This window comes from Anguilla rostrata, chromosome 6 (assembly GCF_018555375.3).
Source record: "Anguilla rostrata isolate EN2019 chromosome 6, ASM1855537v3, whole genome shotgun sequence".
NCBI lineage: Eukaryota > Metazoa > Chordata > Actinopteri > Anguilliformes > Anguillidae > Anguilla > Anguilla rostrata.
This window is the reverse complement of record NC_057938.1, coordinates 48705891-48729830: the sequence shown is the minus strand read 5'-3', so window position 1 is coordinate 48729830 and position 23940 is coordinate 48705891. Positions and strand designations below refer to the sequence as shown.

The 23940-nt window shown below is 53.0% G+C and overlaps 1 protein-coding gene and 1 long non-coding RNA gene across 5 annotated transcripts in view; one reads left to right on the top strand and one right to left on the bottom strand.

Moving 5' to 3' along the window:
* The window catches only part of LOC135257477 (uncharacterized), a 74751-nt gene that overhangs the window by 14438 nt on the left and 36373 nt on the right, over nt 1–23940 (top strand). For both annotated transcript variants that reach the window (XR_010330659.1, XR_010330660.1), the window contains exon 2: nt 8358–8414. This is a non-coding gene — a long non-coding RNA (uncharacterized LOC135257477). The remainder of the gene's footprint in view (nt 1–8357; nt 8415–23940) is intronic.
* The window catches only part of msraa (methionine sulfoxide reductase Aa), a 62637-nt gene that overhangs the window by 9366 nt on the left and 29331 nt on the right, over nt 1–23940 (bottom strand). For 2 of the 3 annotated variants that reach the window (XM_064340232.1, XM_064340235.1), the window contains exons 2-5: nt 15761–15829; nt 14006–14125; nt 8295–8399; nt 6573–6679 (exon numbers count right to left, since the gene is read on the bottom strand). In XM_064340232.1, coding sequence (XP_064196302.1) covers nt 6573–6679; nt 8295–8399; nt 14006–14125; nt 15761–15829 — 401 coding nt within the window. The remainder of the gene's footprint in view (nt 1–6572; nt 6680–8294; nt 8400–14005; nt 14126–15760; nt 15830–23940) is intronic. The other variant, XM_064340233.1, reaches the window with a different exon arrangement.

Below are 23940 nucleotides of genomic sequence, written 5' to 3'. Positions count from 1 at the left end.
TCCGTCCCATCAGCCTCCTGGTTGGAAGGCTGTGATTGGGCCATCGAAGCCTCGGACCGACCTCAGCCGTGACCTCACGCCATCCTGCCACTCCAGGGCCTGAAGTGCTCTTGGCAGTTTTTAGCGAATTCCACCGCGGTTCCACGGCTCAAATTCCAGGCCCTGGGGTGTCTGATCAGCGCTACGGGGCCACGTCCCACCTCGCGATTCGATCTGTTTGTCTCCAGGGCGCAGGGGATTCTGGGAAACGGCCTACTCCTCCACCGTCGCTACGCATTTTACAGTTCTCAGGCTGAAGCCGAGATATTTACCCCACGACAATAATGTGAAACAAAAAGAGTAATGCCCCATGAAAAGCAGCAAGGCTTGGAAACGGCGAGGTGTATTGGCGAGAGTGTATCGGGCGAGGGGAAGAAAAGAAAGCAATCTTCAGTGATATTTCCACTCGTACGCTGTGTCGCGTCTATCGCAACGCAGTCCTTTAAGTGGACCTGAGAAGCCGTTCTGCTAATGAGAAATGCAGCGGGTGAAAAGTATCTAATTAAAGGCAATCTGATTTCCCCCGGACACTGACAGCAAGCCTAATTGGTAGAGCGCAGTCAATCTCCGCCGACTTCAGAATTTGGCTCTAGGCTTCCGGGGGGGGGAGTGGGGGGGGGGTGGGGGGGTAGGAGAGCATGCGAGGAACCCTCTGAGGTGAAAACCTGTCTTTTGTGGCCTCTTAATTGAGACGCTAATAGATTGGAACGTGGCACACGCAAGTCTCTCCTTCCTCCAGAGAGAAAGAGGCAGAAATTGCTTCTTTTCATCAAGATTGAGAACGGAGCGCAGTGCCCCCTTGTGGCTCCCGGTTGAACTGCGCCACGGTCCTCAGACTAGGTTCGGTTCGGTTCACTTCAAATTTGCCAGTGTTATTCAGTGACAGCACTGAACTTTATGAGCAGTAAAGGTTACATAACAGCATGGGGGGTAAAGCCTGAGCAGTGTGACGTCTTTGTTGCTCGAAGCTCATTTTCTTGCTTTCGAATATAAACCCCTGATGATCCCGGCGGCCATTTTAAAGCCAGCAGTGCCATCAGAGTAAAATCTTTAAGGCACGAAACACAAACGTGCAAAGGAACACCGCCAGAGCCACAAGCTCTCAGTCCGGGAAGGACGACCCGCACGTGAGTGAATATGCCGTTGGGTTTCTCCTCTCACGCCCAGTCTCAGCCTCCCTGCGTGCGCCGCTGTGGATTCCTCGTGCCCTGACCTCCTCGAATCGCGAGGGCAATTAGCAGCCTGCGTAAGCGCAGGAGGGCTGCCGGGGCCCGCCGCGCATCGACCGCGCGGCGAGAATCGATGCGGACAAAAGGCCCGCTTTACGCAGCGCTCTGATGTTTCCGTGCGGAGCAGAAAAAGCTCTTCCTGCTCTCTCCCACCGCCGGGCCTCGCAGGTGAACGCGCTGGCCCATCGAATACCGCCCCCCCGCACCCCCCCCCCCCCCTTTTCCTGCCCTCATCGCAGGAGGTGACCTCAGCCGCCCTGAAAGCAGAGTGCCGGCTCGCCCCTCTCTCTCTCTCTCCCTCTCTCTCTGCAGTGCGATGATGTCATCGGGTCCGGGAGAGCGCAGCAGGTAGAATGGGCCGGGCACGCGCTGCGTGGCCATTGGCTGCCGGCGCAGGAGTGCCCGAGGACCTGCGCATGCAGGAAAAACAACGACACGCCTCCACTATACTTTTTTTCTTCTTCTTCTTTTTTTTCAAACACGACTGGATTTTTTTCCCCCCACCTGTCATTTCCAGCATCTGAAATGATTTTAAAAAAATGCAAACTAACAACTATAACACGGAATTTGTTTCAGACCGAGGAACTGTAAATAATAAAGACGTGTCGTGCGTCGAAGCTCGAGAAGAGTGCGGCAGCTTTCTTTTCTGTTCAGTCTGAGAATCCAGAACATTCCAGAACGCGCTCCTCTGTGTGTGTGTGTGTGTGTGTGTCTGGTTGTGTGTTTGTGTGTGTGTCTGGCTGTGTGTGTGTGTGTGTGTGTGTGTCTGGCTGTATGTTTGTGTGTGTGTCTGGCTGTGTGTGTGTGTGTGTGTGTGTGTGTGTGGTGTCTGGCTGGTGTGTGTGTTGTGTGTTGTGGTGTTGTGTGTGTGTTGTGTGTGTGTGTGTGTGTGGTGTGCTGTGTGTGTGTGTGTGTGTGTGTGTGTGTGTGTGTGGTGTGTGTGTGTGTGTGTGTGTGTGTGTGTGGTGTGGTTGTGTGTGTGTGTGTCTGGCTGTGTGTGTGTGTGTGTGTGTGTGTGCTGGCTGTGTGTGTGTGTGTGTGTGTGTGTGTGTGTGTGTGTGTGTGTGTGTGTGTCGGGCTGTGTGTTTGTGCTGTGGGCGGATGTGGGTGTGCGTGTCGTGCTTGTGGTGGGTGGTGTCGGGAGGGTAGGGCTGTAGGGGAGGCCCAGCAGGAGCAGCGCTGCAGCGGAGCGGGGGCCACAGGCTGCCCCTGCAGTGAGAGCAGTGCTCCTGCGCAGTCACCCCTCCCCCTCCCTCTCTCCCTCTCTCCCTCGTTCCTCCCCTCCCACCCACCCCCCCCCGCCCTGGCCCGGCCCGGCACGCAGCTCAGACCTCCTGCCGCGCGGCGTGATGCGGTACCGCCACCGCAACCCCCCCCACGATAAATATTAACAACGGTAACACCCAAAACAGAGTCCCCGACGCAGCGAGCAGACACCCGGCAACAAAAGGGGCCGTGACATTGACCTTCGCTTTCTATTGGCCTCCCGACATCCCCGCCGACCCCCCCCCCCCGCCCCTTTGACGTCTCCCCCCCTAACCCCACCCCCGTGGCCCCCTTAGCCCCCCCCGTCCCCTCCCCTAATTTCCCACCCCCCTCCCACACACACACCCCTTCATAATGGACACAGCTGCCAGTCGCTGCAGTCTTTATTAACCCTTGCCTTCTGACATCCATTTCATTAAGGCTGGGGGGGTCAACAGCTGATTAAAACCGCAGCGAGGCGGCACTCCACAAATGACCTCCAACCCTGGCAGCCTTTTAATTTGGGCGGCGGGCCAATCGGAGGACGGCCTGGGCCTACCCTGTTGCCATGGCGACAGGGCCTGCTGCTCCGTTCTGGTGCAGAGCAGATGTCTCCGGGGGGGCTTACGGGGGTGGTGGGGGGGGTGCTGTGTGTGTGTGTGTGTGTGTGTGTGTGTGTGTGTGAGCGTGGCTTGGGGGGGGGGGCGGGGGGAGCAGACAGACAATGGAGGAGGAGGAGAGGACAAAGGGCTGGTTCCGCCAGCAGAGGGAGCCGGAGAGCGCGGTTCAGCCGCGTGCCGCGTACAGTCGGGCGCTCGGCACCTTCAGGGGCCGCGGCGCTCTTTGTGTGAGCGGCGAAACGCGGAGAAGACGCGCCGCTTCGAACGGACGCGGCTCCCGGTTCGGCCCCGACGCGCGGCGTCCTCGTCGCGCCGTCAGTCAGACGCCAACGCGACGCGGCGGCGAACCGCACCGGCCCGTTTATCTGGGACGCGCCGCGATGCAGTTGTCACGGGGACGGGGGAGATAAAGCCCGGCCGCCACAATCAGATCTCGCTTCGCCGCAAATGCCACGCCATCCGTCCTCCCAGAGAACTAAAAAAAAACAAACAAAAAAAATGGCTGCGGACGAACCGCGTCAAAGCCTGACTGAGCCTGACGGCACAAGCGCCGCGTACGCGGAAAGGGCTCCGTCTGTCCGCGAGACCTCGAGACCGCGATCCGCTCGCAAACGCAGCGTTTTCCGCCGTCCGAGAAACGATCCCAGAGCACCCCGCCGCCGCTCCTCCTGCCTCCTCCTGGCGATTTAGGGAGGTGGGTCGAGGCCACAGAACTTCCCTCCGTTAAAACAATAGCGCCTCCCGCTCAGGCAACTTCCCTCGTTTTTTTTTTTTTAATTTCGGAGAGGCTGGCAGCGGGGACGTGCGTGCGAGCGCGTCCCAACACTTCGGTCGAGGTGCGGCGCACATTTAGCTGCGCGGTTCATGTTTTAGCTAACCCCCAGTTATTTAAAAAATAAATAAAAATAAATTTAAAAAAAATGTTTTTTCGTTTCACCCTTTGCTTGTGTGTGCTGTACTTCGTGTGGTGAATTATCTACAAATAACATTCTCTGTAAAAAAAAAAATGAAATAAAAAAACAAGTAAAATAATTGTTAAAAATGAGTTTAAAGTTGGAACCCACGCTGTGTTGCGAGAGAAATGGCCGTAGGATTTGAGAAAAGCCCTGATTAAAGGTGGCATATCCGCAGACGGCCTGACACAGGGACTCAAATATGCCACATGTCCCAGGACGCAGAGATGTAATGGGTGGTGCGACAGAGCGGGACGTTTAACAAAGAAAGTGGAGCCGGGGCGGGGGGAGGGGGGCGCTGGGTGGGGAGGGGGCCAGGTACGCTCCCCTCCCGTGCGCCCGTGTTATTAAGGTGGCCGCTGGGACCTCCCCGGAGTGCGCGATCTCCGACGGTGGCGTCGTCAGCTGGAGTCAGCGCTCCGTGAAGGAACAAATGGAACCCAGATGCTTTCTCCCGCCTCGCGGACCGCTGAGCGGGGACCCCCGTTCCCTCCCCAGGGCTAACCCCCCCCCCAGTTTGCCTTCTGCTCTGCCCTCCTCTTCTCCTTCTTCACACCAAGGGCACGGGTGTGTGGAGGAAGTGGGGCTTTGCCCGCTTGCTTAATGTGTTAGCGTTCCTCAGTAACAGACAGCAGGCTGAGGAGGAAGGCCTGCGGAAGCACGTTCGGCCGCATTCTCCGTCTGTGTCCATGCGTTCACACACTTTCCTGGTTGCGTGCCTGCCGTGCTTAGGTGTGTGTGTGTCCGTGTATGTGTGTGTGTGTGTGTGCGTGTGTGTGTGTGCGTGTGTGTGTGTGCACGTGTATGTGTGTATGCATGTATGTATGTGTTTGTGTATATGTGTGTGTGTGTGTACATGTGTATATATATGTGTATGCATGTGTATATGTATGTGTGTGCATGTGCATATATGTGTGTGCATGTGTATATGTGTGTGTGTATGTATGTATGTATGTGTGTGTGTGTATGTATATGTGTATATGTGTGAATGTATGTATGTATGTGTGTGTGTATGTATGTATGTATGTATATGTGTGTGTGTGTGTGTATATGTGTGTATATATGTATGTATGTGTGTGTGCATGTGTATGTATGTGGTGTATGTATTTGTATGTATGTGTGTGCATGTGTATGTATGTATGTGGTGTATGGGGTTAGTAGGCTAAGGGAATACATGCGCCACATTGACGCTCATAGCCGCGCGGATTAGAAGGTGCAGACAGAGCCGCGCGGCGGCGCAGGGGGTTTCGGTCGGTTCTGGAACAATGGGGTCAGCGGTAAGACGCAGCGGAGTCCCCTCTGAGGAACGCGGCAGAACAAAGCCATCGGGGGGGGGGGGGGAGACCAGCTGTTAACAAAGAGGGGCGCGCGGCGTGGAGACGAGCGTCCGCCCGGGAGACCGTCCTCGGGTCCTGAGCCGAAGACGCAGGCTCTGCTCGCGTGCGGGGTCCACCGCCTACTGGAGCAGCTCCGCTGAGAACCAGCTGAGAATGGCGCCTTTCACCCCGCCGATGGTTCAGCGGGACTTCCTGTTCTGCACGTGCTCAGTCAAGACTGTCCAGGGGGATAGACCCACTTCTCTGGAACCTGGCCGGCTTTAAGGAGCTGTTAGGTACCACAGAACTTCAGCTTAGCCAAGGAGAGACAAAAAAAAACAGCAATCACACAGAATAGACAGACAGAGAGAGAGAGAGGAGGAGGAGAGAGGGATAAGAGGGAGTAAGAGGGTGGGGGTTGGGGGGTGGAGGGACAGAAATTGCAGTGTATGTAAGACAGGCGACAGGGAAGCTCTGCTTAAACCCACGAGGTGAGAGAACAGTTTTTCACTCTGTAAACGTGCAGCTACTCTTTTTCCATCTCGGTTTTTTCCCAGATTTCTTTTTGCAGGCCCCTGCGAGTGGGCCTCGTAAGCAGGTTTGCTCACCGCGTTTCTATTCACGGGGGCGGGGGGGGATCGAAACTCCGCCCGCGAATCCTCCTCAATTAAAGCTATGCAGATGCATAATGCAGATGGCGCGGGTTTGATGTGCGCTTGCCGCTCAGCGATTGGCTTTGAACCCCAACTGCCGTCGCGAGGAGAAGGAGCCCCGGCCCATCTCCGCCGTACACACTCAAACTTTGAATCTGCTTCCAAGCCCCAAAAACCAAACATCAATCGCTTTCTTTTTTTTGTCTTGGAAAGAAAAAAAAAAAACACGCCGTCCCCCAACTCCGAGCTCTTCAAAAAGGCAGCCGCCGGCCTTCCTGCGCAATCGCGGAAACGGAGAGAGACGCCTCTGCTCCCGACGGAAAATTCCGGAACCTGTTTCCGCCGATCTCGCGAGGGAGTGTCCGTGACGACGCGCTTCCTCGTCGAAATTTTCGCCAGCTTTTAACGAGGGCAGAATGGACGCCAGCAGCCACGCAGTCACGTTTGTGCGTTCGGTTATCCAGGCCAGGAAAGACAAAGGTAACATTTGAGCAGGCGCCGCGGGCCGGAACATTACCTTCTGGTACTCCTCTTTGGAGGAGAGGGCGGAGCTCGTCTGCTCTCCTGAGCGCGTGTACACGGCGGATCGGTAGGTGGCGCCGTGGTCGTTGCCCTGCCGCATCCCTGGAAACGACACGTTAAGAACACCGTCAGCGCCGATAAGCTACGGCGTTCGCCACTTCCTGTGTCAGAGGCTGCTGTTGCCATGGAGCTCGTGCAAGCTCCTTGCGAGATTCTGCAACAACAACAAAAAAAAAAACACACAGGATACAGGAAAAAGGGCAGGGCCTTTTCTTCAATCAGATAGGTGCACTCACCTGACCGATTATGACCTTAATCTTCAGATATGAGCAGGGAAAGAAAAGCTCAAACATTGCATTTAAAAAAAAATTCTTTTCAAAAGTAGAAATAAGTCCGGTTTTTATAACCCTTTCAGAAATGGCAAATCGAGGAACAAATTTGCAATCAAGCCCAGGTGAGGGTATCTGGAAACTAAAAGACGATGTAATTTTAATCAAAGCGTAATTCCCTGGATCCAGCAGAAAAAGCTGCCTGGAGATAATTGTTCTGTTGCCGGGAGAACGTAGGGGAGCGGCGGACGTGAATCGCGCTGATTTCCAGCCGACGTGCGCCCAGGTAATTACCAGCCAGGGCTGTCAGTTGACAAGGCAACCTACCTCACAAATCCCGAACAGGAGACAAGATGAAAACATTCTCCAGAATTGAAAAAAAAGATTCTATAGCCCAGGTCAGGGCTATCCTCTTTTTGAAGCCTCTTTCCCGGCTTATACCTGATCCAAATATCGCTTAATTTGGGGATTCTGTGCCCTCGGTACAGCTTGAAACGCATGGGTTGTATTAAATATAGATATTACCCACCAGACAAACGCATCATTACCTTTTCATTAGCAAAATTTCTAAATATGCTTTCTGCACCATTGGTCTTGATAAGCGAAGCCCTGCACCTTTCTAGGAAACATTTGTAGAATCTCTTGAACTCAAAAAAGCATTTAAGGCAATAAGGTGATGAGCTATGCTGGACATGTTGGCTACAGTGAATCATAACCGTGTGGAATTGGGGAACAAAAAAAGTGCTAACCTGTGTCCCCTTAAACTTGCTTGGTGTACTCAGTAGATGTGCTCTCTTCTAACTTCAGTGTTCACTCGAGCTCTGGTCATTAGACCTTGGCCTTGCATTAGTACTTGTGATTGAGTCTGGGTTGCATTAGTAGCATTGGGTTGCATTAGCAGTGCTGGGTTGCATTAGTAGCATTGGGCTGCATTAGCAGTGCTGGGTTGCATTAGTAGCATTGGGCTGCATTAGTAGTGCTGGGTTGCATTAGTAGCATTGGGCTGCATTAGTAGTGCTGGGTTGCATTAGTAGCATTGGGCTGCATTAGTAGTGCTGGGTTGCATTAGTAGCGTTCGGTTGACTTGAATGGGTGAGAATGAATGGACAGGACTGTGTAAAGTGGGGACTCTAAAGAGAGTTTGTCTCAGGCTAAGAGCATGTGTGACACACATTGCAACAGGACTCTAACCGTATGAAGCAATGTGGAGAAGGCCAATCAAGGCAAGCTAAAATACCTCTTCCTGAAGTCATCTCTCTAACTGCAAGGTCACGTTTCCATTCACATCCGCATTTTAGCCATTTAGCTGTTTCTGAACTGTGACTGGCCCTTGTTCACTGTGAATGCCCTTGTCTGTGATTGGACGGAGGTGGATGAGTGTACAGTACCTTGCGTAGGGTCATGGTTCTCCCAGAACACCTTGAGAAGATCTGTGTATTTCACTTTTGCAGGGTCGAACACCACCCGGACGACCTCGGCGTGGCCCGTTCTACCTGGAGGAAGGACAGGTAAGGACAGATTGTGTATTTACAGTAGTATCAGGCCCACGGTTACAGTTAAAGGGTTCGTAGAAGGCACGTGACCTTTATGCTATAGTAATGTGAATATGCTATGGACAATGCGTGACTGGGACATGGGTTTTAGTCAAGAGGAAGTGAGCTCAGTTTTTGGTAGGTGGGGGTGACTGTACTTGAAAGCCCCCCTTCTACGCCAGAGCCGCCAAAACTCAATTTCAACATTCAATTTCACCGGCCATTCAATTGCACAAACAACATTTTTTCTGCAACCTTTTTTTTTCACCCCCCCCCCCCCCCCCCCCAAAAACAAGAAATTAAAAACACTTCATTTCACTTTCATTTCCCTGACAGCAAGGAAAGCTTTTAGGGCGAGCTTTCAGGTCCTGGGCGCATGGCGGAAATAACCGCCATCTCCTTGCAACCAGGAAGTGGTAAAAAAAAAAAAAAACAGGCTAAAAGCCGGGGAATAAAACGCAGAAAAAACAAGGTCTCTCTCAAACAGCAGCGAGAGAGGGTCTGCGCACAATGGGGAATAATTACACCGAGAGGAATATATTACCTGCGAAGGAGCGACCGGCTGAATGGCGGGATGTTTTCCTTTCATTTAACAAATTTCAGACGGTGCAGAAAATATTAATGTGCGGAAAATAACTGTTTGCACAGCCATTTGTGACGAACGCATCCTCCCCCTCCATTTCTCTTTGAGGGCATTTTGTACATGAAAGAATCTTTTTCTTTTTTTTTCTTTTTTTTGTGAAGGCACAACAGGAAACTCCGAGGGGCTCTCTAATCAAACCGCCAAAGTCTCGCGGTTTAAGACCGCATCTCTGAGTACCCTGTCACGTCAATTAGCCCCGCCCCCCCACCCCCCGCCTCGATCACGTACTCTGCTTATTCTACAGATACTGGCGGGAAAAGGCCCCTAAATAATTTTTTTTTCCCGCTGCAACGGTTTCTGTGATATTTTCCCGGAGGAGTCGTTCGGGCTCTGACGGAGGGGGAAACGGTGGAAAGGAACATTCCGGAATCGAGGCGGTGCCGATTTTGCGGAGTCGAAGGGGAGCGGCGGCGTTCCTCTTTCTGAGCGCCCCCAGGGCTGCTCGTCTCTCGCGGAGGTCCGCGTTCGAGCCTTCCGACGGCCGAATCAATCCGTCGTCGCGGTTACGCGTCGAGCGTCGGCGTGCGTGCGGAAAACCGCGAGAGAGGGAAACCAAAGCGAGGCCCGCGTGCCGGAGAGAGAGAGAGGGGCGAGCGTGCGTCAGGATTCGGGAAGAAAAGGGGGATTGGGATCGATCAAAGCAAACAATGAAACAATGGCCGTTTTTTTTTTTTTTTCCAGCGCTATTTCTAATTCGCAGAGATGAATATATTCCCAAAGAGATCAGCGGACATTTTAATATTCTCCGCGCGCGAGCCGTGCAGATGGCCCCCGTTGCCCGCTATCTCCCGCAAATCTATAGCCGTAATATTAAAAAAGCAATAAAGACTAACCTGAGGGGTCACTTTCATTACCTACAAAAAAGATATAGCGGGGGCCTCCGCCAGGACGTCCGTACACAAGGCGCGCTAAAAATCATATCCAGGAGACGACGCGCGCGTCGGGCAGTCCAGGCTGAATTAAAAATCACAACGTCCTGTCATTTGGCGCGGAATTATTGTGGGCTTGACCTCTGGGTGGATGTTCCACACATTTCCATATTGCAACACTAGCACTACACCCATATATACTCTCTTATTGTTATATTAATACAGTGGGACTCGCAGTGTTGGAGAGATGGGGGGAGAGGGTATATATATATATATCTTGCCGTGCTCATTCAAAGACAACAGTATCCCAGGCGGTCACACACTGGCTGAGTTTGCCGCAGTGATGCCAGTGTGGTGTGCCAGTCAGGGTTGGCACAAGGACATGAAGGCGCTGGCTCCAGTGGCTCCCACATGCTGTGCGTGAGGCTCGAGCAGGAGAGGAACCCAAGCGTGCCCCCCTTACATATCCACCCAGCAGACAGGTGCGCAGCCTGTGATCCACTGATCTCATCTTTATTATTTTAAAGGAAATATACAATACAGAGGATTCTCATCTCTCTGCTCGCTGTTGAACCAGGGCTGGGGGGGGGGGGGGGTCAGCTCCGCCTCAATTAAATCAATTCCAGAACTTTAAAAAAAAAAAAAAAAAAAAATGCTGATAATTTTCTGTGGGTTTTTTTCCCCTTGCAAATTTTAAATTTATTTCCTGAATGGAATGATTGGAAACAGAATTTACCCCGACCCCTGCTGTGGAGACACCTAACGGTGATCACAGCGGACAGCTCGCTCACTGCACTGGGGCTGGGCTGCTTGTTATTTGGTTTCGGTGCAGAAAATGACATTTTCTTCCGTTAGGCGTTTTTGTGCAGGGCCACCGTTCCGTTAACATTCCTGCAGCCAGTAATCCCCTGTTCCCCCGGGATCTCTCTCAGATCTGCAGGGAGCGGATTCGCCTGCGGGATCAGTGCTGCCTGGCCTCAGCTGCGCAGAGTGCAGAGCACAGAGTATAGGGCACAGAACAGAACAGTGCACAGGACACGTACCAGAGAGCACAGAGTACAGGACTCAGGACACAGGACACATTCTGTATAGCACAGAGGACAGGGCACAGGACACAGTATAGCACAGAGTACAGGACACAGTATAGCACAGGGCAGTACAGGGCATAGGATGCAGTGTAGCACAGTACAGGGTGTGGAACACAACAGAACACAGGGTACATACTGTATAGCACAGGGTACAGGGCACTTAAAACCAATTAGAACACTGAACACAGGGCCCAGGACACAGGAAATAGAACAGTATGCAGAGGACAGGACAATTGACAATATTGGACAGGAAGTAAAGAACAAGAAAAATATATAATAATAATTTCTCGCTTTTAACAGATTGCCCAAGGTATGGCTTTTGATTTCGCAGAGACTTGGTGAGATACTTTCTATAGTCAGAGCTGCGGCTCTTTTCAAATCACCCGTCACTGAATGTGAATGATCTAAATGGAAAATCACAGTAAAAATGATCCGAACGGGTCCAACCATCTGAGCTGTCGTGTGGCTGTATTTTAACAGAGACGGGCTTCTTTGAAATGACTTGAAGTGATTTTCACAGGCACATGAATCTGATCACGGGAATCAGCGAGCTGCGGAAACTCGGCTGAAGTCTCAGGGGAACAGCGAGCGTGCCCCGGGGAGTTCCGTTTTTCAACTCCGGGAAGAGTCTCAAACGAAATATAAACTCATCGCTTACTGCACGCCTCAAACTCAAAACACTGCGACACATCGATGCCGAGCTTACAGAGGCCCTCGCTTTGTTTCCCAGACACACAGAGTGCAATTATTTTTAACAGCAAACATTAAAAGTTTTGCAAATGCAACAAAAAATTCAAGTAAGTCGTAGAAGCTGAAATTTCAGCACCTCTTCAAACCGGACAGCTCCCTCTGTGGAACTGAGAAAATGCAGTCGCGTCAGAAAGGCTGCTTTTGTTGCCTAAACAATGCAGCGCAATATTTAGCCGCTGCTTATTATGGCCATAACACATTATTCTATTAAAAAAAAAACACAGTATCTCTTTATTCCGGTCGGTGTTCACTGCAGTAGTGCAGACGTCTGGATAAACTCTGTATATACGCACTCTTTGATTCCGTGGCAGTTGATGTGTTGTTTGGAGGTTTCAAGCTCCCCTCCAAAGCCCGCAGTACGCACTCCCCTCCAGGGGGGAAGCCATCAAACAATTTTTCTACTGATGAAAATCAGAGTTTACTGAACTGGGGTTTCTGTGGAACAAAAGCAAATCTTCAAACGCCCCGAAAAAAGCAGGACTGGCGTTCCCATCTGAGCCGGCTGAAAGAGGAGCGCTCGTGGGCTCGGACCCCGCAGGCAGGGCAGGAGGGGGGAGAGAGCTGTAAGGCATCAAATTGGGTCTGCAAGGCGACTGACAAGCGGAACTTCTTTTTACGAGTTCAAAGAAGGGCTGTTTAGACTCGCGCGCACTCGCGCAGGTTTGATACTGCCTTTTCCGTAGGTCAGAAGCAACGTTGCCTTCCAAAAGCGGCCTGATCTCTATTTATCATCCCCCCCCAACAACACACGCAAGCAAAAGTGCTTACTGAAAGCGCATTTGAATTTTATCAACCCCAAACCCCGTCAAAGCAGGGGAAAGAGCCCAAGTGGGCGTGTCCAAACTGAATGCCACAACAGCTGGTGCTCTGAGAGTAAATGCCGCTAAAAACAAAATAAAAGCCGCCAAGTTTTACGATTACATAAAACCCGGTGGGACATCCGGACACACGTCCTTCTTCACAACATCAACTTTTTTTCAGCATTTTTTTTTTTTTGCCACATAATGATATACCGCGTGTACCCCAAACAGATGCTGACGGCATCAGAAACATTCCCCCCAAAAAATGTCTTACAGCATCCTGTTTAAAAAACGTATTCGCTGTGCCGCGGGTTATCACACACGCGCCTTTATACGAGGCCCACTGACGAACAAGCCGTCTCCCTGCAGGGGGCTGGCCTTGACCTCCCGCAGTGAGGCCGAGCCTCGCTAACAGAAACGAACGGAGCGAACGCCCTCTAATGAAGCCCCTTTTTGTTTTCTCTGGGAGAGGCCGGCAGCTCGGCCCGCAGACGGGCAAACCCCCGCAGCTCGGCCCGCAGACGGGCAAACCCCCGCAGCTCGGCCCGCAGACGACGGGCAAACCCCCGCAGCTCGGCCCGCAGACGACGGGCAAACCCCCGCAGCTCGGCCCGCAGACGGGCAAACCCCCGCAGCTCGGCCCGCAGACGGGCAAACCCCCGCAGCTCGGCCCGCAGACGGGCAAACCCCGCAGCTCGGCCCGCAGACGGGCAAACCCCGCAGCTCGGCCCGCAGACGGGCAAACCCCACAGCTCGGCCCGCAGACGGGCAAACCCCCACAGCTCGGCCCGCAGACGGGCAAACCCCCGCAGCTCGGCCCGCAGACGGGCAAACCCCCGCAGCTCGGCCCGCAGACGGGCAAACCCCCGCAGCTCGGCCCGCAGACGGGCAAACCCCCGCAGCTCGGCCCGCAGACGGGCAAACCCCCGCCTCGATCCCTCTCTTTAAACGGTCGTAAAATTCACACACACACTTAGCGGCCGAAGGTTTACTGCGGTGTCCCCCCTGCCGCGCCCGTCCCGCACAGAGCTGCAATCAGGCCTGCAGGATTCACCAGACTTGGTGATTTTTTTTTTCCAAATTACAACTCGTCTTTTTTTAACGAGTAAACAGATCCGAGCGCGCGGTTTGAGAGACTTGACGGTGCGCCGGCGGGGGGGGGGGGGGAGTAACCGCGGGCTCCGGCAGCCACGCCGCACCGCGGCGCCTCGCTGCAGTTTCAGGACGTTCCGAGAGGTCGCAGCGTCGGGGAAAGAATGACGGGGCGGATGCGTGACTTATGAACCCAGCGCCGTGAGGAGAAGGAGGGCGCGGCGGGAACCGCGGGCTGCTGCTGGCGACTTCGCTGTAAGTGGAAGGTGGAGGGAGGAGGAGGTCCCTGGGTCGGGGGCAGGCGGGACCCCGCGGCCAGACTTACCTGCGTCCGCCTCCTTGTAGGTGGGGTTTGGCGTGATCCCGCCCGCGTAGCCCACCTGGGTGGAGTACACGCCCTTCTGCCGCCAGAACTTCCGCTCCGCCCCCCAGAAGCAGCCCATGCCTTCAACAGACAAGAACAGGCGTCACAGACATGGTGGTTAGGGTTGAGTCACACGCACACCTGTTTCCAGAGCCCCAGAATCCCCAGGACCATGAGCTGCTCGGGCTGTACTGTTCCGTTCAGGCTGTACTCTTTCGTTCAGGCTGTACTGTTCTGTTCAGACTGTACTGTTCTGTTCAGACTGTACTGTTCCGTTCAGGCTGTACTGTTCTGTTCAGGCTGTACTGTTCCGTTCAGGCTGTACTGTTCCGCTCAGACTCTACTGTTCTGTTCAGGTACCACCCAGCTGGGCTGGTTCTCATCTGAAAGGTACCGGTGGAGAAGCTTGTCTTTTCAAACGGTCTCTTCAGTGTCTTGCGTCACGCCCAGTCAGTTAGGGTCTTTAAGACTCCTTTATCTACCCGCTGAACGATGTCCTTGGGATTTGAATACACTGGCAAAACTCACTGCTATCAACACTAAATTATTCCCAGTCAACTGAATCTCTCCGCTCAACAGTGTTTATCTTCTGGGGCCTGCTACTTTCAGCGATAAATCAACTCTTGAAATGTCTGAATGTATGACTTGGCTGCACGTTTATAGCCAAATAAACCGTCTGACTGTTGCGGACGCAACTCCAGTTAGCGTACGGACTTCAGTCCAGTGAAATCAGATAAACTCTGTAAAGCTAATACCTGCAGTAAACATTTACGGTCAGGTAATGCCTCTCTTACAATAACAGTAAAATATGGTCATATATTGTTATCCACTGTCTTCTCCCACTGGTGCACTTGAGTGTTATTTACTCATGAAAAGCCAACATCGGCAATGAATTTCATTTTACAGATCAGAATCTATTTCCAGCAGAGCGTGGCTGCATCGCGGTATCTAAGGATACCACGCGCCGACGCACACCCCCCCCCCCCCTTAACCACCCACCCCCCCGACTGTCTGCCGGGAAGGCAATTTGCATAAAGCGATGCATATTCAAATAATATAAGGTAACGTCCAATGAAACGCGGCTCATGTCACGGGTAAGGAAAGGCAGAGTCAAGTGTAGCCGCCACCTTTTAGAACAATCCACAGCGGGCTTTTGTGATTGGAAACGCTCGGCGTGCCACAGCTGCAATAAAGAAACTTTTAAAAGATAATTTTATTTGTACAAAGAGGAGCTCGACCACACACACACACAAAAAAAAACATTTAATTCCTGTCTGCTGGTGATGAATTACACAGTTTGAGTCCCAAATAATGAAAATAGCAGCTGAACTAATGCATTTTATTAAAGAGATCCTAATCATCCACAGCAATTAATTTCTACCCCTTCCCCCTCCCCCCTTCTCTCTCTCTCTCTCTCCCTCCCTCCCTCCCTCTCCTCTCTCTCTCTCTCTCTCCCTCCCTCTCTCTCTCTCTCTCTCTCTCTCTTTTGCTCTTGTCCTTTTTTTGAGCGTTTTTTGAGCATTGAGGGGAAAAAACTAATTACACAACAGTGCCTGCTGTGATGCCTCCCTCCCCCCGTCCCTCTCCCTCTCTCCCTCCCTCCCTCTCTCTCGCTCTCTCTCTCTCTCTCTACCTCCCTCCTGCTATCTCTCCATCCCTCCCTCTCTTCCTCCCTCGCTCTCTCTCTCTCTCTCTCACACACAGCAGATCACTCACCGAACACAGCCGTCTGCAGCCCCTCAGGGAACGGTGGCACGGTTCTGTTTCCATTAACGTGGTGCTTCGCTGCGACACACAGAGAGAACAACAGAGAGGTGTGAGCCCTCTAACGACAGCCCAAATACCTCTAACGACACCCAGGCCCCCCCGGCCAATTACAACACGCAGGCGACCACATCCAAATATTACACCTCTCCTTTTTTGAGGTTCACTTCCTTGCCAACGCTACCAGGCGATTTACCAGGCGACCGTTTCCACGGTGGAAAATGACAGTTTGGCGGTTGGTGCACGGGGCTCGCTGTAGGGAACTTGGGAGTTCGATTCCCGCTGGAGGAGCACTGTTGTTGTACCCGTAAGCGAGATGTTAGCCCAAATTACTTAAATACATACCCACGGTTTGCGTGTACACAGAAATGTAAGCTGCTTAAATTGAGCTGGGTAGGAGAGTCTGTTAAATGTGCCCATGTGGGGAAAAACAGTACGCTGAAGTATGCCTGAAGTATACTACTTTATACTTGACGTACTATCAAAGTCTGCTAAGTCTGCTTAGTATACTATTTAGTATACTACTTATACTACTTTATTTCATATGGATGTGCTTGTGACTTTGCAGTAAAGTACAAGTGTGGTAAAAATAAATAAAATGCGTACGGATGGGTGAATACGTTGAAAGTGAGGGTACACGCCACCCACTTTAGAGGAGAAGGGATGAGGGGGGGCAGTGGCAGGACGGGAGTGGTGCAGGGCGGGCAGAGCTGCCATTATTGGGCGAAACGCAGATGGCCCGCTGTTTCAGGGGCACTGAGCAGATTAGAATAAATGGGGGGAGGAATAAGAGAGGCTCAACATCTGGGCTCAGCCAGCCCCCCCCCTCCCCCCCCCCCCCCCCTCTCATTTCGCACGCATGAGTCGGTCGTCACGGCAGCCAGGCGTGCCGACACAGCCAGCTGGAGACCTCAGACAATCTGCGGCATTTCTGAGCGTCGGCATTCCGTGGGCTAACGCGCGCGACGACAAACACACACACACACACACACACACACGAACGCACACGCGCGCCACGCCACGCCGAAACTCAATAATGCAGCTCCGCGGGGGGGAAATTACCCCCGGCACGGTGCATGTGCACCCCCCCCAATTCACCCCCCCCCACCCCGCCCCCCTCTCAAACCATTCTTCAGTTTCATCTGATATTAAATGTCCTGTGAAATCGACGGTGGTCCTTTCACCAACGTGGGGGCAACGGTAATTCTACCACCCCCCCCCACACCCCCCCCCACGCCACAAAAACCCCTCTTCCGTTCGGCGGCTCCGGTTCGGGCGGTTGCCGCGGCCATCGAAGCCGCCTCCCTCTCCCAGAGCGGTCCGCGCCACGGCAACGGAGGGCTTTGATCTTTCGGCGCGTCTGCGTTGCGGCGGTGTGCAGCGCTTCCGCTCTGACGTCTGAGCACCGGAGAGAGGCTGAGGAACAATGCGATGCCTCCCTGTGGAAGCCGGCCCCGCTCTAATTTAATCTGGGGAAGTGGGCCGAGGAGAAGCCATTAGCGAAGGCTTCATTAAATCTCCCGTACCCCCACCCTGTGAGCCGGGGGGGGGGGCGCATCCTGAGCATCAGAAATGACTGGGATCCGGACCGCCTGGTCAACACGACCCAGCTCCCCGCCTTTCTCCTCCCGAACACCACCAGCTCCTGCCGGGCCGCGCGATTGGCCGCAGGCGATCAGCTGATCGGGCGATCGACGGCGCTTTAGGCGAGCTTCCCTCTCTTTTAACCGCCAACGCGTTTTGAAACTTCTCTCTCGCGCGGCGCCGGCGGCGCTCGGCGGGGGGGGGGGTCGGTTTGCGCGCCCCCGCCGCCAGACGGAGACGTGTCAGGGTAACGGTGATGGATCTGCTCCCCGAAAACGAGAGGCGGCGTGGGGGGCGGGGGGCGGGGGGGCGCCCCCTGCCAGGGCGTCTGAAAGGACCCACTACATCAAACCCCACGTCCTCCCGTTACGGGTGCCCACCGAACGCCAGCGCTCCCCTTTGACTGCGTTATAGCCGGCCGGGTAATTACCGCCTTGTCCGCGAAAGCTAGGAGAATATTCATTAATGCGTCGCCCCCCCCCACATCGTCAGATAAACAATTTAAATGTAAATGTCAACTGAGAGAAGCAATGAGTCAAGGCGGAATATTAATGGATCAAATGAGAGCCGGGCCCTGTCTGCGTCTCCTCCTCCTCCTCCCATCGTCAGGGAGACGGGAGGGGAAACGGTGAAGGGGAGACACAAGGGGGGCAGCTCCTCCCCAAAGAAAAACCGCCCCCTTCCCCCCACCCCCCCAGGACCACGTCCCTGCAGCCGTGACGTTGAAGCCGTCGTCACACGATGTCGTTTGGAAAGACGCTGGTTGGTCGGTTGGTCGCCGACACACACGGCTCTGCTCACAGTAGACACGCTGACTGACGGGGAGGGGGTAGCGTATGATTTTCTCCACTGGCAAACAAAAGGTTAACACCTTTTCCTGCAGGCTTAAGTTGGACCCTGGTTGAGGCAAAGGAAGGCTGAACGGATATGGTAGGTTTAAAAACACGGGTTCTTAACCAAATTCCCTCTGCCTGTGCAGGCAGTTTTTGTTAAACCCCTTGAAGAGTAGCTTTTTTGGAATGTTTTTTTTTTTTCAAAAATCTGTCAGTGTTCTAGAACTTCATTGCTTTCAACTACCAGTAGTGATTTTCTACATCAGCATTTAGAATGTTCAGTAGAGAACATTCTAATCACATGTTTGTCTCTCACGCCTTTTGATCTCATACCTTAAAGGGTTAAGAAAAAGATGTGTGATTTTGGATCATGCTGCAGATAAATATGCCTAGATGCACACAAACAGAATGTCCAGCACATCATTTTCACATGCAGCAGCACCAGCCAAACCAGGCGCTTTGATGAGGCAGATCTGTGTTACCTTAAAGGGCTTTGTTTGATCATGTTGCATTTGCACTGGTTTCCTACATCACCTCGTGTTATATTTAGCTGAAAAATGCTCAGACATTAATTCTAAAGACATTTATTAGTACATATATATATGTACATCAGTAGAGATGCCACCAAAAGCTAATTCTTCCTAACTATGTAAGTAACCTTCAATTTTTCAGGTCAATTAACAACATCAAGACATAATTATAAGAAAAAGAAGAAAATAGTACAGCATTAGCTGAGAATTATTGAATGAACAAACAAAAATGAATGAATTAACCAACAAATAAAAGAATTAATCAGATTGTGAAACCACTGGAGACCAAACCCTTTCAAATTAAGCGTGCATCCATAATAATAAAAAAAGAAAGAAAAAACATCCATACAGTAATTCTACTGCAAAGCAGTTTTTCAGTAGGGGGGTGGGGGGGGAGAAAAGTAAAAATAATTTGGCTTTATTTGTGTGGCCAGAGCCAGGAGTGCAGGAGCACTCAGTGGACGTGCTCTTATAAATAAGCAGGCAGCAAGGAGCCCTGCTCAGGGCTGAGGGTGGAGGGGCCGGGGGGTAAATGGGCCTCCATCAGGTAGAGGAGATACTGCACAAGTACATGTGGTGAAACAGTGAGGGTGTGGGGGGGGTTAGGGGGAGGGGTTTGGATTGACCCGGGCGAGCAGCTCTCGAGCTCCTCCGACGGTCTGCCGCAGAGTCCGAAATGACTAACTGCGCTGGTCCGGGGGCCCCCCGAAATCCCGTCGAACAAATAAAAAGAGCCCCATCGCCCAGCTGAGGCCTTATCGGCGATGTCACCCGCGCGTCGTCCGCCAGTTCCCCCGCGTGACGGCTACGCTGGTGAGCGCCGCTCCAGCGCACCTGGCCACGCCACCTCTGCCACGCAGCACCAGGACGTTTCAGGCGGCCATATTGGACGGCCGTTTTGCGCAACGTCCCCGACCCGGCCAGCGTACGCCGGGGGGGAAGCTACGAGGAACCGGCCGAGAACCCGGCTGTGCGTGACGCAGAGAGGCGCATTATCCAGGCCTTAAAGGGTTAAAGGGCACTCGCTGCGAGAAAGGAGGCTCATTATGGGGAAATAAGACTCTGTCTAGCCCCTCAGGGTGCCTGTTTGGTTTGCTATATCAAGTATTTATGATTCAGCTTCGAAAGGCCTGGTGTGGCTACCTAGCGTGTTCTCTTAAAAAAAAAACTTCCACAGGAATCTCTGTCAAATATTTATTTTCCCCGACCCCCAGTGAAGCTCGGCGTTCATTTCAAGCTCCAATTAGACCCGAATGTTTAAAAAGGCAGGGGGATGGGAAACTTCTGATAGTTTCTGGAAAAGTAGTGCAAAGGAAATGTATTTGTGGGATATACATACACATTTTTAACCCTTTGAGGTGTAAGATCACAAATATATGAGTGAATAATGCAGATGTAGAACACTAAATTCTAGAACGCTGCAAAACATTCCAAAAATTCTACTCTTCGAATGGTTGATACAGGCTGTTGCCAATGATGTAATCCTGACTTCATATAATGACTTTTACAGACGAGACCCCTGTATTGTGAGCGTATATGTCTGTAAGGAGAACGGCTTCCTTAATGTGAGGAGAGATCCTGGAGATGTGTGTGGGGGGGGGGGGGGTATTGTGGTAGTGTGTGTGTAGTAGCTGAGGGAGAAGAGAGAGCCTGTGTGCAGTGCAGCCCTTCGGCTGGACGTCACAGGCCGCTCTCAATGGGTCGCCTTTCCCAGTCCATCTGGTTGCCATGGCGTCCACAGGGCTCCTTGATTGCGGTCCACGGGCTGCGCTGTCGAGCTTGCGTGAGGCAGCTGCTAGTGACGGGAGGCTACCAGCGGAGGGAGCACCAAATGACATGTTCTCCTTTGGAGATTCGCCCCGTTTGCAGCTGGACCAATACTGCCGTGCAGAATGTGGGGTAGTTACAGCCTCCCTACCGCCACCCCCCCCCCGTCTCGCCCCTCCGGGGTTTTTAATTTCAGGAGGGTCACGTCCTGGGTCCTCTGTGTGATCTTTGGGGGGGGGGGGGTGTCCAAGGTTCTGTTGGGATGAGCCTCATTACATGCGGCTCACCTTGGGCCCTCTCTGGTCCTACCCGGCTCTCGGCGCCTTCCACTGGATGAATTCCCCTCCCCACCCCCAGCTCAGGTTCACTTATTTGTTGCACATTGGGCTGTAACGAACGCATTTGCCCAGACACAAACTGATGCCTTCCTACTCCTAGTTGATGGCTTCATAATATATAGTCCTTTGAAGATGGGGGTATTTTTAAAAAATCTGAATCAGTGTTCTAGAACTCCATTGCTTTCAATTACCACCAGTTATTGTTACATCACTATTTGAATGTTCTTAGCTGAAGAACATTCTGATCACATATTTGTGATCTCGCACCTCAAAGGGTGAACACGTTCTTCAGCAGTGACCGCGTTGTTCATGTGGCTCTTCAGCATGGAGGAGGTGCTGGTGCTTTGGCTCAGATCACTGCTGTGGTTGTGCTGGATGTGAGGGGTTCAAACTGGGCACACAGGCACATGGGCAGGAGAGCCTTTGCAGTGCCGAGCTCCATCGATTACTCTGCGGTGGCTTGATGGATGACACAGTGGTCAAATACCCAATAACACCCCGGGCACCGTCCCAGAAGCTGCACAGAACTGCTGCTACGGCCGGACTTTGGGCCGGGTGCAATTCTACGGTTTAAGAAAAAAAGACCCACTTTGAACCAACGCTGTTTTGATCTGAAGCCTTTACACTGCCAGTTTGACATTATGGCTTCAGGAAAACAATGGACGGATATCAATTCAGTTTCAAAGTAAATGAAAAAAACAACAAAAAGACAAAAAGGCAAAGAGGGAGTATCCTGGCAGAATTCAGAGAAAAAGAAATGAGACGATTTCCTCATTAAGGAGCTGAAGAACAACAGAGGGATGGGGAGAAGAGGAATGAGAACACAAAGGAGAGGCAGACAAATGAAGAGCCGTTCAGCATTTTTTTTCCTTCCCCCCCCCCCGGCTGCTGTTGAGAGTTTTTCCGGCAGCTGCGGAAGCGCGCGGATCGGACCGGTGGGGCGAGAGTGTGTGCGGGGCGATACGCTATCTCCGGCCCGCACCTCCGCGCCCCTCCCCCCCCCCCCCCTCAGCCGGTCCCTCCTCGGTCCCAGATTAGCAGGCCGCCGCGGGCCCTGGGACTCGCGCGCACAGACAGCCAGCAGACAGGCTCGGGGGCTGGGCCGCCGCTCGCTCTCCCTCCCCCGCCCCCCCCCACCTCCCCCTTCCCTCCCCCTGTTCTCCTGGCCATCCTGAACTGACAGTGATAAATGAGGCGGTATCATTAAGGCCTGGCTCGTCCTGATTGGAGCAGCCCCCCCCCCCCCCCCCCCCACCACCACCTCTGTAATAGCAGCCCTGGTGGGAGAAAAACACACTGCCTCATCGCCGTGGCAATTAGGGAAAAGACATCAATCCTCTCTCGGCGCACGGCGGGGCGAACGTCCGTGAAATACACACAGCTGCACTCCCCCCCCCCATTGATTACAATTATCATCATCATCATCATCATCATCGCCGCCGCCGCCACCGTCGTCATCATCACCGGCACGACCATCATCGTTTTTATGACAATTATTATCGCCATTATTGTTTCTGTTATCCGCGGCGACGATAATCTGATCTGGGCAGATACGCGGGGGGTGTGCTTGGGGCCCGCCTTTAGAAGCCTGGGGGCCCGCGGCCCCCCCCAAATGCACGAAGATAAACACGCGGTCAACGTGCATCTGAACCTGACAAAGACAAATCACCACAACGGGGGGGGGGCTTGATTGGATTGCGAAGGGGCAGCACTGGCGAGGGTGTAAAACCGACCGGGTGTTTTCTCGACAAACGACGCGACACAGCGTGAAGTCAGGGTGACGCACGCGGACGGCCCCGAACGACGCGCGGCGGGGCGGCCGAAGTGGGAAAAGGTCCCGAGTGAGCCCCTTAAAGGAGGGGAAGGAATTTCGACGTGGCGCTTTGGATTTCCTGTTTAACGCCCATTCGTGCGCCAGGGAGAGGGTGGCGGGGCGAGGCACTTGATCTCTCCCCAGAGCGCGGCGTGTAGCGGGCAGCGTTTGAAGCCTGCGAGAGTGGGACTCGTCTCATTACGCCCCCCCCGAAACTGCCCACCGCTACCCCACTTCACACGTCCACATCAAAGCCGGGATGGCGGTCTAGTTTGGGCTAAATTAGCGAGAGCCAGGAGCAAGAGAGAGGCCCCGATGCCACAGAGAGAGGCGGCGAACTCTCCTCAGGTCACACGGCCAGTACTCCGACAGTCCGACCTCGCAGAGGAACGGCAACGAGAAAGAAGACCTCCTGTCGGCTGGGAGCCAGGAGCCAAAGATGGCGGCGCAACGTTAGCGCAGTGGTCTCCCATAAGGCAGTGCGTCGTGGGATGGGTCCCAACTGGGACAGCATGGCGGAAGCTAACGATAACGGAAAACGCGGGCCTTTTCACACTGGAGCTCGATGTTTTATTTGAATGAAACCCTAGATCTGCTCTCCCTTTGACTTGCAGGTCTTTGTGGCTTGCATCCCCGTGACGGCACAGGTCTGACTGTAGCTTTACTTATCTTCAGCGCTAGCGGCGGCTTTTTAACCATGTTCAACGTACCGTCTGTTAGCCGCTCTGGCTAAACGTGTCTGCTAACTGCCTCCATTGTAAAATTCAAAACTGCAGCTTTCAATTCCGCTCTTTAAACTGTGTACTGAAACACTCTTACGATGCCCACAAGGGAAGCTACTGCAGCTTTTGGGCGCAAACTTGTGCTGGCAAAAAATCGACGCGGCTTCAGACTTTTCCCCTCGCTTCATTGGCGTTCCACTTAGTTTGAAAACCCATAATTCACTGGGGCGGGCTCGACAGGAACCAGCTTGTAGCCGGCTTCAGAGTTATTTTGGATGCGTAATTGGGCGCTCAGCAAATCGGCAGCGTGAACACAAAGCTCTCAATACAAATGCTAATTAGCGGCTAGCGTTGTCAGCTCACGGCTCACTTGATCTACTCGGGTGTGTCACATGCAAGTCTGTGTTTTACGAGATTATGCTTAAAAAAGATTTTTAAAAAGCACACGTTGGTCCGAAGTCGAGCTGATATTTCTCGGCAGTAGTCCAGAGGGGTTTTTTCCTGCTCTATCAGAGATTAGTATAGGTATATGAGTCATAGGTCTA